The sequence below is a fragment of the Pinus tabuliformis genome, chromosome 2_1, assembly GCF_031772625.1.
Source record: "Pinus tabuliformis cultivar Carrire ecotype Pingquan chromosome 2_1, CPIR1, whole genome shotgun sequence".
Lineage (NCBI taxonomy): Eukaryota > Viridiplantae > Streptophyta > Pinopsida > Pinales > Pinaceae > Pinus > Pinus tabuliformis.
In genome coordinates, this window is record NC_142299.1 from 603,431,638 (window position 1) to 603,448,926 (window position 17,289).

General features: G+C 36.8%; 1 protein-coding gene across 1 annotated transcript; it reads left to right on the forward strand.

Moving 5' to 3' along the window:
* Window positions 1-11,289: 11,289 nt before the first annotated feature.
* LOC149201918 (uncharacterized) lies at window positions 11,290-12,577 on the forward strand. The gene is made up of 2 exons (XM_089399862.1): window positions 11,290-11,619; window positions 12,386-12,577. Exons 1-2 carry the CDS (start codon window positions 11,379-11,381, stop codon window positions 12,568-12,570), a joined length of 426 nt encoding a protein of 141 aa, XP_089255988.1. The 5' UTR covers window positions 11,290-11,378; the 3' UTR covers window positions 12,571-12,577.
* The last annotated feature ends 4,712 nt before the right edge of the window (window positions 12,578-17,289 follow it).

Genomic DNA, 17,289 nt, shown 5'->3' on the forward strand with positions numbered 1-17,289 from the left:
GGAATTTTGATGGGAAACTTTTACGCAATATTTGTCATAATTAAAGATCATATTTATTAAACCTATTTGGGTATGATAGAAATAGGAAGAAATTGTGGGTTCTAGTCCCTAGGCAAGACCAGATTAAATTATCTGTTGAAAAAAATTATAGACCCTTTTTTATTTGTAGATGGGGTAGCATGGAACAAATTCGATTTCTAATGAGAGTGCTTTACTCCTCGTAGGGATGAACCCTGATATGCTAATAAGGAGTGCGTAGAGGAGGGTTCTCGTATAAACCCCATCCTTATAGTCACCTCATGAGATGGTATTGTTCGCCTTATGAGGCTATACTGGTTATGGAAACCGAGTCAATCCTAACACTTGACCTATAATTTATAGCTGGGAGACAAGCCTATGAAACTATCCTTGTTAAAAAGAAGAATAAATTTAGAAACCAAAAACTAATATGCTTGGCTCGCGCAACAGTTGATGGAATCCTCACCATAAGCATATTGGAAATCTTAGCAATAGGATTTGATGGGGGTGAATGTCAAAAAGAAAGAACCAGCTATCTAAATAAAATATGACCATGTCCTCCACAATATAGATATTATCTGAGATATGATAAGAATTGAAAATAGATTCCTATATAGATTATCCAGGACCATGTCTGCTATTGGATGGAACATATTTTCACCAAGAAAATAAACCAATGAATTTGAAGTTAGGACTAGTGATAGAAACTACTCAGAGTATAAGAAATAAGTTCCTTAAGAATTGGAGTGATTGCGTGAGCTTCACAGTTCTTTTCACTAATGCGTGACAAGTTCTAGGTAATAAAGAATAACTATCTTACAGAATGAATATTCTTAAATACAAAAATATGGAAACATCTTGATTCAAAACAAGACGCAATTGCAGAGAAAGATCAAATTTGTCCTAAACCGGCTATTGGTAGTCCAGAATTAGAAGAAAATATATCTATATATCAGAGAAATTCAACTGCAGTGGAACAAAACAAAGAAATAATTCATGTACATATAATCTTTCTCCTTGCAATATAATCACATATTGAATTTCTAGGTGGCATGTAAATTAGATAGAATTTTTCATGGAAAACAAATATTGTGGCTTACTGTTAACAAAAAGCGATTGTGAAGAAAAAAAAATTGTATTATATAACATATAATATTGTGGGTTTCAATTCCCTTGATGTGAGCTTAAACAAGAATGTGACAAATTACAAATATAACCATAAATATAGAGATGCAGTAGAAATAACTCTTCATTTCATTAATATCAAGTTCTGAAATATGCTTACGAACATAATGGAAATAAGGCTGGCTAGGGCGATTGAAGCTTTTCTCTGAGAAGAGATGTGGAGGCTACATGCCTCTGAACTGTGTTCAAATGAGGCTCAAAGGCCTATTTATTATTGTGAAACAATGGAAAACCCTAAACATAAAAAAACCTAACCCTAGGAGATGAAGCACTAAAACTATGGGCCCTGTTTGCGTAAATTGGTACACCAACTTCCTCGGTTCGTAACTTAGGCATACGATCTTTGTTTAACGTGCACAATAGCTCATTAGAAATATCTATCTGAGGAACACAACTTCTGAGTGGAAAACATCATTATATGACCCAAGATGGCCCTGGTTTTCCCAAAAAATGTCATTTAGGGCATCAAAACGGCTCTGGAAGTTCATGATCCGAAAATCTACCAAAAATAGTAAATTGTGTTACAATTAAGGAAAATGAAAAACTAAAAGAGACAGTGGTGGGGGTCGAGGTGGAATAGGAGGGTGGCTACCAACATCCACCTGGATTACCCACTCTGGAAATTTCACCAGTATTACAAGATAAGTTATAAGTCACAATCTAGAGTTACTAGAAAATTGTTCTACAACAGAGATGAGGAGAGCCAATATCCAGTTAAGTATTAAACTCAAAATTCCTTGCTGTGAGAAGATATGGACCAAAGGGTGCCATCCAAGGAAAATTTTAAGGATGGAAATTTTTTTTGAAGTTTAAAACATTGGCGAATCTCATTAATCCCTAATATGCAAATTATAAATGTTTATTGATATATTTGTAAAATTATTCAAATTTATAATTATTTTATATATAGTCTCTATATAATGTTGGCGATTTTTAAGGTAAAATAATTTTATATTCTAAAATTTGGGCGAATCGTCTTTTATAAAATTGGAAATTGGCGAATCTTTTTTGTGGAAAAATCATGGAAAATTAGCCCACTGGGCAAACATTAGCCCCTAAAATTTTCCATGGTGCCATCTCTCGGCAATAAAATACATAGAACCAAGCCAAATAAAATGTGAAGCTCATGATTCATGGTGCACTAAAGGTGTCAACCAGTGAATGAGGGGATCCATTGAGACAAACCTATCATGTCGGAAGCCTGAATTAGTGATTGAAGAATTCTTTAAGTATAGTGCATAAAAACAAAATGCACTTCCATATACATGCAAACCAAAATATTGAAAGAGACAGGTAAGCCAAAAATGGAGAGGGAAATAATTATGGAATGGAAGTGAGCAAGGTATATGGAAGGGGCATACCTGGCAGTGAATGTCTTTAATATTTTTTCACCCTGTGCCAAAAACATCAAAACGCTTTAGTATATGAATTAGTACAGGGGTTATTCTAAACCAAAAATAAATTATGCAAAGAGAAGGTTCATTATAACCAATGCCTTAACTGTGTAAATAAAAATTTGTTTACACTGATATTTTCAAAGAAAACATTTTCACTTAGTCAACATTGCGAAGAGATGTAATGGAAGGTAAAGAAAAAAAATACATCTTACTGATTTCTGGTATAATCCCTTTCTTTCCGGTACCGGGTCGAGGCACCATTCTATGGGGAAATTATGTACACAAACATAAATTAGTATCTCAACCAACACTATTTATAAAACAATTAAACACAAGTATGTTTCTTGTACAGATCATACCTGTGAATAAAAAGAGGTGAGAACTAATTCTGGAAAATTGGAAATAAGTCTGGTAGCGAGCGAGCTCATTGGTCCCAAAAGGATTTGACTTAGGAACCCAGAGTATGAGGAAAATAGACTTGGCCACAAACCAAACTTGTAACCAAATACAGATCACAAGAGACCAGAGAAAAACAGTTAGACTTATCCTATACGTCTGATTTAGGAGGGCTTGAAACTTTAAAAGAAAATGGAAATAAATAGAGGGCAGATTGCCAAAAAAAATTAACCTCGCCAATGCCTTAGATCTAAGTAGAGAAATGAAGAAGACACCACAAATCCAAAAATGAAATGGAGAATCTAGATGCTAACATCTTAGATTTTGAGCGCAACAAACTATAGACGGAGACATTGATGCATACCAAAGGAAGATTACAGATACTAGAAATACAAGGACCAGGGCTTATGGAAAACCTTCTGGTGGCATTCAGCGAAGACTCGAATGGAATGGAAATGGAACCATCGAACAAATAATGAGAAAAAGGAGAGAATGATCCTGAACAATTAGGGTTAATAGTTCAAGAAGGTGTCTCTACCCTTGGATCATTTCAATGAATCTCCACCATCTACACATTCTCAAACCGATGCTACCATGTGAAGATCACATGATGGCCAAGTGGATGGGGTTACTGGTGAATTTTTAACCCTATATCTAGGCGATGGTCCCTAGGTGAGAGCTTGGTCTTGAATTTCCAACTGTACCATCCATTAAACAAATGCGCTATATTATTTCTAAAGTGGGTTAATAGTATAGGTATAACCATGCAATGGAAAAGCGACCCTTGATTTATGTTATAGGATAGAGGACTTAGGATTAAAGGTAGAATAGAGTTATAGTAATTTCTAAGAACGAAGCAATCTATTATAGTGACATATAATAACCATCTGCAAGTAAGAGTTACACTTGCACCCAAAACTCATATAACATAGTTCGTGGAGCTTAGTTTCGGGTCTAGAGTGTGAGAATAAGCTAGACATTTGACAACCAAGCGTTAATGTAAGAAGAAGAAGGAGACTATATATTACTAAAACCATTCCCATTTCTTGAGGTTCATATACATCTTGTACAACATTTAAATGATACACACATACACACACTATCTATATGTATATATATATATATATATAGTAAAGAAACATTTTTTTTTTCCAGGAATGTGTTCATGACAGTTCCAATTTTTCTAAAATGGTAAGTTTATTAATGTAAATATTCAAATTTGTGGCAATGGAAAAGAAGAGAATTCAACGTATCTTTAAATGATAATTATTGGTTAAATTCTACAGATGTAATTAGGAACAAAATTGGTCTCTTTGCTTACCTCCAAATTTGAAGTCACTAAGAAAAAGAGAACTCCACCAAGAACCTACAAGAGTATACAAATTGAAATTTCTTGCCAGGGTTTGAAAATCATGGGCCCCTCAATTTCATCCAACCAAGGGTAAGTCAAAAGAATTGAGAAGGGTGTTCAAGAATCTAAAACAAGTCAATATCATGAGTATCATTAGTGTTCAGAATTAATTCCATAGTAGCCATTTTTGTGTCGACGTTTCGAGTCTATAATAAGACTCATCATCAGGACCAATTCTTACAGAGAAGAGCGAGAAAAGATAGAAATTAATATGGAATGGATGGAAATGAAATTTGAAAGAGTCGACTAGTTTAACCTAATTTATTTTAATAATTAAAGAGAATTAATAAATCATAAATTTTATTAAATTGGAGAAATATTATTAATAATTGAAATTATAGTAATGAAGTTTAATAATTAATATAAGGGTGATAATTATTAATAGTTTAATCATTATTAGTGTTAATTATTATCATTTCACCAACTTCTTTCTTACCCTAGTGGGTTACTAAACATTTGATGCCATTAGACTAGTTGTTGGTGTTGTTTCATCACACTTACAAACTCATAGTGGAATGTAGCATGTTAGAATTGCATTGATGGCCTGTGTATATTAGAATTATTATGCAATAGGACACCCTGAATGGGAGTAGGCTATGTAGGATGAGACATATTCTCTTTTGAAAAGTGGTTATAGCACTTCGCAATTGGGCACACCTTTAACCAATGTGTGTGCCTTGGGAAACATCTCCAGTGCATAATTTGTGACGAAAAAAGGTAGTTGGGCAAGGGCATGCCAACATGAGGAGTCAAAAAATTGTCATGGGGGTATTCCATTGGGAGCATGTGGACAAATTACTGGCATAATGGATGTGAGTGACCGAGCACTGTACTTTGCTAAGAAATGGGTAAAAATGTCAAAGATCTGTTCATAAGAGGAAAAATGAGCAAACCAAGGTGTAGGCGAAAATTCCCCTAGAAAAGAGCTTAAATGATGAGAGGAGGTCAACCAGGGGCATGTTGGATGAGAGGACGGTGCCATGATGGAACAAGAGGTGGGTCATGTCCCTAAATGACCAACTGAGGCCCATGTCATCTTGGTTCCACGATGATGCAAGCGATGGGCGGGTTGGAACAAATGACCAATAAAATGCATGTTATCTGACTGTAGAGGGATGACATGGAGAAGATTGTGCAAACGATAAGTGTATAATGATGGCATTGGGAAGAATGGCGAGTTAGCCTTGCCAAAGGTGTCCAACATACAAGGGAGAGACAACTCATGTGAAAGAGAAAAATTGTTAAACGACATGAGGAACAACTTGTATAAATAGATGAGTGACATGATGGAGGAAGGAGAAACTTAGATCAACAAAACTAACAATTCTATAATACAACCAAGCTCACAAACAAAGGTGTAAGGAAGTGTGAAGTGAATGTTGTGAAGGAGTTGAGTGAAAGGATGCTTGGGGGCTTGTGATAATTTAGATTGGAGCTAAGGATGAGCTGAGACTCATGAAAAAAGGAGAATGGGCACAAAAGGATGATGGTGAATCATAGGGTGCCAGGACGAACCATCAAGGTGCTGAGACAACTTCTGAAGGTGGTAGAGAGACCCAGTTGGGGTCCAAAGGGTAGAACAAGGTTGAAACCTGTGTATTTTGGTTATTTTGGCTTTGTACTCTTACAACCCAAGACATTGTCTTAGTGAATTGTTCTAAGGTTGATTCATTAATAAAAGAAGTTGAAGATCCATTCCTTTATAAACATCTGCATGTGCATGATGATGTTAATGATGAATTGATATCTTTCATATACTGCTCATTTCTTTATCAATGGAAATATAATCATAGTAGAAGTGACAGTAAGATTACTTGCACTATATCCAAGATTTATGATATTCTTCTAACGAGCTAAGTGTATAGAAACTATATAAGTAAGTTTATTATGACCATCAAGGTGCTGAGACAACTTCTGAAGGTGGTAGAGAGACCCAGTTGGGGTCCAAAGGGTAGAACAAGGTTGAAACCTGTGTATTTTGGTTATTTTGGCTTTGTACTCTTACAACCCAAGACATTGTCTTAGTGAATTGTTCTAAGGTTGATTCATTAATAAAAGAAGTTGAAGATCCATTCCTTTATAAATATCTGCATGTGCATGATGATGTTAATGATGAATTGATATCTTTCATATACTGCTCATTTCTTTATCAATGGAAATATAATCATAGTAGAAGTGACAGTAAGATTACTTGCACTATATCCAAGATTTATGATATTCTTCTAACGAGCTAAGTGTATAGAAACTATATAAGTAAGTTTATTATGACCATCAAGGTGCTGAGGCAACTTCTGAAGGTGGTAGAGAGACCCAGTTGGGGTCCAAAGGGTAGAACAAGGTTGAAACCTGTGTATTTTGGTTATTTTGGCTTTGTACTCTTACAACCCAAGACATTGTCTTAGTGAATTGTTCTAAGGTTGATTCATTAATAAAAGAAGTTGAAGATCCATTCCTTTATAAATATCTGCATGTGCATGATGATGTTAATGATGAATTGATATCTTTCATATACTGCTCATTACTTTATCAATGGAAATATAATCATAGTAGAAGTGACAGTAAGATTACTTGCACTATATCCAAGATTTATGATATTCTTCTAACGAGCTAAGTGTATAGAAACTATATAAGTAAGTTTATTATGAGGCGCAGTCTCGGTGGAGTGAATTTGTGCTCCACAAAGCAAATGTGAAACACATTGATGCCACATGCTCAAGAGATTGGGTGCACCCAAAAGGTGCCTTGTGACCATAGGAGATAGTGGGGTCATGACAATTTGTAATAGAGAATGCCACTCTACATACAAGAAGAGGAGATACTATAGTAGGTGGTGAATATGTGTACCACGTGATGATGGTACTAGAAGAAGCAAGAGCAGAAGGAATATTACAAAGATAATTGCCTTATGTTTGAAAGTTATTGGGGAAGGGGCTTTTGTAAGGGTTTTTTCGATTGATTCTTGGCACATGTTGTAGTTGAAATGAGCCTAACAAGGTTACATCCAAGAAGATACAAGTAATGATGGTAGACACAAGGTCTAACCCAAAGGAGGAGGATGATGTGGCACTATCTTAGAATATTTGAGATATTCAATTAACTTTGGCATGGATGGTAGATTTTATGGAAGGAAATGGAAAGGAGTTTTAAAAGCTCCAAAGGGACATTCAAGAGAGTAAGGGAGCCCTTGAAGGAGGTTCTTATTCCATTGACTATGAAATGAGACAAACCCAATATTAGGAGGAATGAATGAAGGTCTTGGAAGATTGAATGAAGACACTTGTGCCACTCATAAGAGACAAAGTTGATAGCATTGCAATAATGAAGCAAGTCATAGGGTAGATTTTAGGGCTGAAAGAACAAGAAATGTATGATGGGACAAGAATTGCTAAGGTACTTGGAAACTTCCATGGGGATGTGGAAAGAATGTTGGGGCATATGAAAGGTTATTCTAAGGAGAAAAAATTCAATGCAACAACCACATATCTCATATAAACAACAAAACTTTAATGGTGGACTAGGGTTGAGGAGTTAGTAGCAGGTCAGATCACAAAGAAAATTGAGACGTGGATAGAGATGAAAGAAGGTTTGTACTCGCAGTTTGGACCAAGGAATTTAGAATGGGTGGCAAGGGATCATTTGTGGGAGATAAAGCATATCTGCAAGATCTAGACCTATATTAAAGAATTCTTAGGTCTCACGTTCGAAATTAGGGATATGCATGAAAAGACATGGTGTATGCCTTTATCAATAATCTCTAGCCATGATAAGAAATGGGAGTCATGAAACAAGGAGTCCAATCTTTTGCAACAACTATCACCACAACAGAGAAACTCCTTGATTACTAAAGAGATGCCAAGGATAAGGAGGAGGTATGGAGTGATAAAAGAAAGAAAACAAAAAGGACCAAGATAAAGGGAAGGCTTCCAGAGAAGGAAAAACAATAGGAACAACCAAAGAGAAGAAGCCCATATGTTGTTGAATTAGCAGATAAGATCATATGGCAAGGAGTTGTCTCATCAAGTAGAAGATGCCTACTTTGGAGCAACAAGATGTAGCTATAGTTGTAATGTAGCTTTGTGTTAATTTATTTTTTTGTTTACTAAGTTGTGTCTTGAGATTGGTTGAGAAACCATAGTCTAGGGGTATCTAAGTCATCAAAATCTTTTGGGGAATGCACTCGATGTGGGCCACACTTGCCTAAATGTAGCTAGATTTTTTCCCACAAAATTTCTTAACATGTGATCTTCACATCACATAGTACATTAACAATATACCCCACCTCCATTTATTTTAAACACCTTTGATTGTGATAATTTAATTTTAATCAAATATATTAATATTTAATATTGTAATTTAATAACTAATATTATAAAAATAAAATATATAAAAATTTAAAAAATATATATTTAAGATTCCCCTTAATTCAATTCATAATATTATAGATTATACTTAAAATAACATATTAAGAAAATGATATTAAGAAAATTTATATTTTGAAATTTTGAAAAACATTTAATTAATCTAAGATTTAAAAATAAAATTATATAAATATATCAATATTTTAATAATTTAAATTGCGTTTTAAAATGCAATTTGAATTCAATAATTAATATTAATGCGTTTGGGAGTCATTGGTTTAGAAACGAGTGAATGTCTATACGATTTTTGGTTCAAAGTGTTGATGACTTGAGTCTTAGTTACTTATGTGCTGATGCATTGGGTTTATGTATTATAAGATAGTTTAAGTTTCTTGGATTTGAAATTTTAAATATATTTATTAAATTTAAATTAAATAGTTTTTTTTTTTTTTTTTTAATATACATATCAACAACATAGTTTCTTATTCACCTTGACTTTTCGAAATTTACATATATCCAGAATTGTTACTCATTATATATATATATATATATATATTGCATGAGTTTCTGGAACGTAGGAACATTGGGAACTTCGGTACGGTTTCTAGAACAGTTAGAGGTTTCTCCAAAATTTACAGGAAATGACTAGTCGGGAAGGAGCGGTAATATTATATAATAAAAAAATTAAAAATTATAATATTTTTTTAATTATATAATCTATATAACAATAAAAATTAATATTGATTCAAAATACTCAAATATTAAAATCAATTTAAGTATATAAATAATAAATATATAATCTCTCTTATATATAAATATATTCTCTGGCTGTCTCTATCCGTGAGTCAATCTCTCCCTTTTATATATATATAAATGTCAATTTCATTATCAGTTCTCTAACATGTTTCTCTAGTTATTCCTACCAAAAAAAACAACTCTAATGTTTAATCATTGACTGCCATATACAATATGCGCACGCATTATCAGTGCTCTGACATGTTTCTCTAGCTATTCTTACGAGAAAAAAACAACTCTAATATTTAAGCATTGATTGCCATATACAATATGCACACACTCATTATCAGTTCTTTGACGTGTTTCTCTAGTTATTCTTATGAGAAAAAACAACTCTAATGTTTAAGCATTGACTGCCACATACAATATGCACACACAATCTTTTGTGATATATATACATAAACAACAAAAGAAATACTCATCAACTTGACATTCCAGATATCGCCCTTACGTCAAGGTGCCACAAGCTTCCTTAACCCATCAAGAGATTGCTCCAGTTTCTCAATTAAGGATATCGGTGTTAAAGATGTCTTTGGTTTTTCTTCTTGCGAAGGTTTCAACATAGGCTCATGTTTTGTGGGCAATTCAGTATATTTCTCTAGAGGCTTTGTATTCCCCAACCGAGGGAACGCCAAAACTCCAGAAAAAACAGTATTCAAAGCTCCCGGAACTTTCCCAAACTCCCATTGAAGCTCCCGTTAAAAAGGTAACATTCCCATACAGTACCAAAGCTCCCCTGAGCGCGGGAACCATTGAAACTAGTTTCCCACCTCTCTCAGAGTTCCAATGTAATATATATATATATATATATATATATATAACACATTTGGTTTTAAAAACAAATACGTTTTTCTGATCTTTCTATAATCTCTTTTTCACTCGTAATTATTATTGCTTCATAAGTTTATTTGCATAAGCATGACAACATTACACCGTATTGAATTTAGCCCTGTCGCTAGTAGATAAAGTTGACCTCTATAATGGAGCAGAATCTCTATTCCGTTACGTAACGTCTGCTTGGTGTAAGTATGCTTGGGACTCGGTGTGTTTGTTGATCGATTGACAGCATTGTCATTCGAAACTTCCCATCGGCTTGCTGAGTGGGTGGTGGAGTTGGAAAAAATATATAAAACTGTCTAATATCAAGAAACGTTCAAATCGATCGTGAGGGAGAAAAGAGGACGATTGAGGGGAAGGAAGCAACTCAGCTCGCGCAGGATGGAAAGTCCTCCGCATTCGGTAAGCAGTTCGGGCGAATCGAACCAATGAGCAAATTTTTTTTCGACTGATTCGCCCAAATTTGGTAATTATGTTTCTATGACGTCAGCGATTCAAATAAATTTTAAAGTGTTGTTCAGATTGTATGAGGCTGATGATGAAGAGTTTAATAATCCAAAAGAATACGCACCCTATTCTGTTACAGATTATCGTCTCCTTCACCTGCCTGGTGAGCTCTCCTTACCTACAACGCGCATTGAAAATCACGCGTATCGATTATTACTTATCAATTATGGCCATGTCATTACTGCACGCTTATATATCAAATCCCCGTGCGCTGAACTGTTCTCGACTTGTTCGTCCGCTTTGACCGGTATTCTGGTGACTGTTGGCTCTCCATTTCCGCGGTTTGTACGCGTTATTCTTTGCTTGATATCCAAGATTCCAACGCCGCCTATATAATCAACGGCAGTGTGCCTTCCCCTCTCCCATCTCATCTTCGAAGCTTTAAACTATTGCGAGCCTATAGAAACACGAGCACCACCACCATTTAGTTTCAATTCCGATCGAATTCAGTTGTAGTTCTCATCATTGGAAAATATGACTCACAAGAAACACGAGCACCACCACCACCACTACGAGAAAGATCAGCAAACCCATCACAGAGAAGTGGAAAGCAAGAACGTATCCCCAGGAATCGTTTACTCTGGGACAACAACTGCGTATAAGTTTAATGAATTAGAGTACGACAAGGCAATGAAAGACGAGAAGCATCGCAAGCGTATGGAGCATTTGGGAGAAATGGGAGCAGTCGCTGCCGGAGCGTTTGCAATGGTACTCTATATATCTTGATGAGATGAACTCATGGAATGTATTTTTACTATTGTTTCTTGTATTTTGAAGTCAGCTGATTAATTACAATAGACCCAAAAAATGATAGAGAACTTCTATGATTTTTATAATATAAAGAGACAAATAATGTTTTATGCAGAATGAAATGATGGATTTACGTTATAGGTTTTCCTAATTACTTTAAACCCCTTAACCAAGATCTACTCCTTTGTAAGAAATCAAAATCAATGCACAGCGGAACTTACTTTCCATCTTCAAAGGGCTCCTGGGCTTTACTTGAGTTGTTGGCTCTTGAATCCTTCCAAGAGCTTGCAATCCTTCCAGTCTTCAATGGAGCAGACAATCTTTATGAGTTGATTGCAAGCCTTGGAGACTCAGCCCTTTTATAGCACTGCAAAACCCCAATCCTAGGGCAGCCTAAAATTTAGCTGAAACAAGTCTGTCTGAAATTTCAGATTGATTGAAATCAATCAATCAATCAATCAATCAGATTTTGATTTCCTTATTCAGCTCAAATTTAATATTGCTATTTATTTTAATCAACTATAATCGGTCCATTAACAATTATAATTGATTAACATTAATCTACATGTATTTGTATCCAAATCCTTATTTTTAAATACGTTTAATGCCATGACTTAATTAATCACATTATTTGGCATATGAATGTAATCTTGCTGACAGTAATTGACATCATAATCATGATGCACGTATGTCCAACTTAATTATTGCAATTAGACGTCTCTAAATCCAACATGAAAAACACCAAGTAAAGAAGGATCCAGAGAACGCTCACAGACATAAGATTGAGGAGAAGATTGCAGCTGTAGTTGCTGTTGGAGCAGGGGGATACGCCGTCCACGAACATCACAAGAGAGAGGAATCCAAAAAGAAAGCAAAAGAAATTCATGGAAAAAAGCATCACCACCATCTCTTTTAGCTGCCCACACCCACATCATCTATTCATTTAATGTCATTAATGTCTTCATGTCACTTCGATAAACACTGTAATGGTGTACATTATAATAGGATATAACAAATGTTAGTGACGTATGGAACTTGTGATTCAGCGGTATTTCTATTGTTTGCAGTGCTTGGTGTAATGTATGGGAACCACCTCATATTCTTTTCTTTTGCTCATTTCATTAATGTCTGCCTAGATAACAATCTGTGTCCGCCAAATCAATATTATCTATTTTCGTAAGTTATATTTTTAAATTTGAGATTTTATAAAAAATAGTGGAAACGTAAACTTACCAGCTTTAAGCAGAAAAACGCTAACTTGTGGCTCATTAATGTCGATAGGGAATGACAACGCTAATTTGTGGCTGATGAAAGTCGATGGGCAATGACAACCAGAGACTAGGGGTATGATTTGTACAGGACACTTTGTCTTTCTTTCACCACGCTTCCCGCAACATTACCTGCTTTCACTGAACAGGTGGGTCCTTTTGTCTTCCATGATTGTCGGGAAAGAAGGAAATTGAGGATGATAATAACTGTGTCATAACCCCAGCTTAGTGGGTGGCCCAGTGGTGTAGCGTTGGCTTAGCCACTAAGCCAATTACATGCCATTTAAATGTCCTATATTTTTTATAAAACTCTTTTGTTAAAATGAACCTTAGATTTATGGATTTCTATAGTGCCAATTTTTGAAAAGGCAAGTTTATTAGTGTAAATGTTTAAATCTGTTTCAATGGAAAGGGAGAAAATCTAACGGATATTCAAATGATAATTAATGGTTAAATTTTGCAGATGAAATTAGGAACAAAATTTGTCCTTTTTGGTTACAGTCTCCAAATTTTGAAATCATTAAGAAAAAGTGAATTCCGCTTAGAACCTACAATAGTATTGAAATTTGTTGCCTAGATTTTAAAATTGTGGGATATCCAATTTCATCCAACGAAGGGTGAGTGGGAAGAATTGAGAAGAATTGAGAAGGGAATCTACAAAAACTCTATATCATTTCACCAACTTCTTGCTTACCCTAGTGCACTGCTAAACATTTAAAGCCATTAGACTAGTTGTTGGTGTTGTTTCATCATGCTTACAAACTGATAGTGAAATGTAACATGTCATAATTGTATGGATGGCTTGTGTTCATTAGAATTGTTATGCAATAGGACACCCTGAATGGGAATAGGATATGTATGATGACATGGATTTTCTTTTGAAACGTGGCTACAACACCCTAGAGTTAGGCACACCTGTTAGGGTCCCACCATAACCTCCTTATTTATGTAGTAGGATCGAGTCATAGTTATAGTTAAGTAAAGAGACAATAAAGCCCATATTAATAATTGTAAGTGGTTAACCCGCATTTAATGACGGGACCACAGTTAGTTGCAAATGGGCCATGGTATTAGATAGATGGTATTAATAAGAACCATGGTATTGCTCCATGGTATTGCATGTATGAGTCATATATAAAGGATAGAGACTCCCTACGAGGAGCATCGTGTCTTATTTTGTAATCAAGCTCTGCTCTATTGGAGGTTGCCCCCTCAAAGAGGCAAGTGAACATTGCTCTCTGAATAATAAAATACCTGCTGTTATTTCTCACTGTTCTATGTTCTGGGTATATTTCTGCGCATATTTGGTATTCTTGTATCGTCTTGCAGGTTAAGAGCATAACAAGTGGTATCAGAGCGCTTTCCAGGGCCGGTGGGATCTCCATTTCTTAGCAATTTTTTTTTGGCTAGAGACGTGTTCCGGCGTCTTTAAACCACGGGATCTGTCGTTGAGCACATAAACCTACGGATTTGGGGAGGCATGCACGCAGGAAATACAAGAGGTGGTCACGCTTGTTGGACTCCCTTGTAACCCCTGTGGGTACCCCTTCGAGTAGTAGTGCATTAGACGGAACCGCGCACGGACTGTCTTCCAAGTACCCTCTGGGTATATCGAAAACCCCCTATCTCCTTTGAAACCTCGCCATAGATAAACCATCGGTCGTCTTGCTGCTACAGTACACCGAGAACAACACTCGGAGAGATTACTCACCCGTACGATAGGGTAGTCGGGTTGTACGACTAAGGGTACGGTTGATCCTTCTTAGTTAGTGTCCTAAAACATTGGGCCGAGTACTACTGTCAGACCCTTATGTATATTGCGATCTGTAGCACCTGACACTCCTCAAGACCATAGTTCCCTTCTCTATCTCTGGATCATGCATAATCTCTGCCAAATCAGATCTCGCAAGTGGGGGTTTTACAGTAGCAGCAACAATCAGTCTCGTCGTTCAGATTTATCAGAAAGCCATTCAGATCTATTAGATCCATCAGATCCGTAGCAGAAATCTATTCCGCCTCTCCGATCAGCCATTCAGATCTCTCAGATCCATCAGATCTGCCATCTAGATTTGAGTAGTTGTGTGGGTTCCTATACCTGGGCGTGATTTTCGCAAGACTTTTGGCAGCATTGACATTTCGGAGATTCAGCGACTGCAGTATTCCTAAGCAAGGAGTAAAACTCCATTAGGAGTTTTCAAAAAAAAAAAATGTCTGAGACCCCCTGGAGCACTTATTGGTGACTTAGCCCATAAGAATCAGAACGACGAGCTGAGCAAGAGGGTACCATTCAATTGTAGTGCCAAAAAAATTCAGGCGGTCCCAAATTTCAAGTACATCAGATCGGTGCATGGTAGAAACTAGAGCTCAAGCTATGGCCAATGAGAAGATCGATAAACTTGAACAATCCTTGAAAGAAATCCAAGACCAGCTGGCGACAATAACTAACACACTCTCTAAGGGAAAGGCGGAAGCCCGCGAGGACGTGTATATTGGCAATGAACACAGTGAGGGTGAGTCTAGCCACTCTCTTCACCTCTGGGGCACCCACCAACAATCCCGTCCATGACCACCCAAGCTGGATATGCATAAATTTGATGGTTCTAACCCAACAGCATGGGTAGCACAAATGGACAGTATTTCAATCTGAATTACATCTTGGATAATGAGACTCAGCTTATGGTAGGGAGCATGTACTTGGACAATGAAAGATGGCAATGGTGGCAATGGCATCAATGTTGCAATGGAAGGCCCTTGACTTGGGACACCTTCAAAAAAGCTCTTATAGAGCGCTTTGATCATGATTCCGCTTTTTTGGGTCGTCTCACTAAGCTTCGACAGACTTGCACAGTGGATGAATATATTATAGCCTTTGAAGCCTTAGCTTTCCGTACTATGGGTCTCCAAGATGAGTTCTACACGGAATGTTTTATCAGTGGTCTTAAAGAGGCCATACAAGCTCACATCCAACTGCACCACCCTCCCACATGGTCGAAGGCTTGCAAGGTAGCTTGTAAAGTTGAACGTGCGTTAGCGGCCCAGTAAAATCGCCCAAATTTCACTGCCAAGGGTCGCCCTACACAGGCTCACAACACTACTCAAACACTTAAGGTTCAAAAGGTGTCACCTGCAGAAATGGCAGAAAGACGAAAGCAGGGATTATGTTACTACTGTGATGAAAAATACTCCCCCGGTCATAAATGCAAGGAGCCCAGATTCTTTCAAATCGATGCCACTGATCATAGCTCATCAAAGGAAGCCCCACCACTTGAGGAACCTGAGGAGGAAGAAGAGGATAACCAGAAGGACAATGTCCCTGACGAACTAGTTATTTCGCTGCATGCTTTGGCAGGGATTTCTTCACCTCAAACTCTCAAAATCAGAGGTTTTATTAAGCATCGCCCAGTAGTAGTCCTGATTGATAGTGGAAGTACACATAATTTTATCCATCAAAAAATCGTGGAAGCAGTGCATTGTTTTGTACGAGCAGTTTCTAACTTCCAAGTCCAAATTGCGGATGGGGGAACAATGAAATGTGACGGCCGCTGTGAAAATGTCAAACTTCAAATGGGTGATTATCAGTTGAAGACCCACATGTTTTCCATACACATGGGAGGGTGTGACATTGTCCTCGGTGTTGAATGGCTTCGCACACTTGGGTCAATCACAATGGATTTCCAGGAGTTATAGATGAGCTTTAAGTAGAACGACTACACACATACCTTCCGCAGACTCCAGGCAAAAGCTTCCTCTATCATCATCTCACATATCATGGAAAAATTGTTAAAAAATGGCCATCATGGAGTTATAGCTCAATTTAATGCCATCCAGGCCATCGAACCCAATTCTCTTCCGATTCATCCTAAGATGCAACAGATTTTAAATAACCATCTACCAGTCTTTGACAAGCCTCATGAGCTTCCACCCTCGAGAGGGGAACATGATCATAGCATCACTTTGGTCCCAGGGGCCCAACCACCAAATGTGCACCCATATAGATATCCATTCGCCCAAAAGAATGAAATAGAAAAAATAATCAAGGAACTTTTGGAAGCAGGCGTCATTCATCCCAGCATTAGTCCTTATTCATCACCGGTGGTCATGGTACTCAAGAAAGATGGGGAATGGCGTATGTGTCCAGACTTCAGGGCCCTCAATAAGTTGACAGTCAAAGATAAATTTTCCATCCCGGTTGTTGATGATTTGCTGGATGAACTAAATGGGGCTCAATTCTTCACTAAGTTGGATCTTCGCTCAGGCTACCACCAAATTCGCATGAAAGAAGTCGACATTCCAAAGACTGCTTTCAGAACTCATGAAGGCCATTATGAGTTCCTGGTCATGCCATTCGGTCTTTGTAATGCCCCATC

Coding starts and splice junctions, on each gene's coding strand:
- LOC149201918 (XM_089399862.1), top strand. CDS start 11,379: ATGACTCACAAGAAACACGAGCACCACCACCACCACTACGAGAAAGAT. Junction 11,620..12,385: donor AGCGTTTGCAATGGTACTCT/ATATATCTTGAT, acceptor TCTAAATCCAAC/ATGAAAAACACCAAGTAAAG.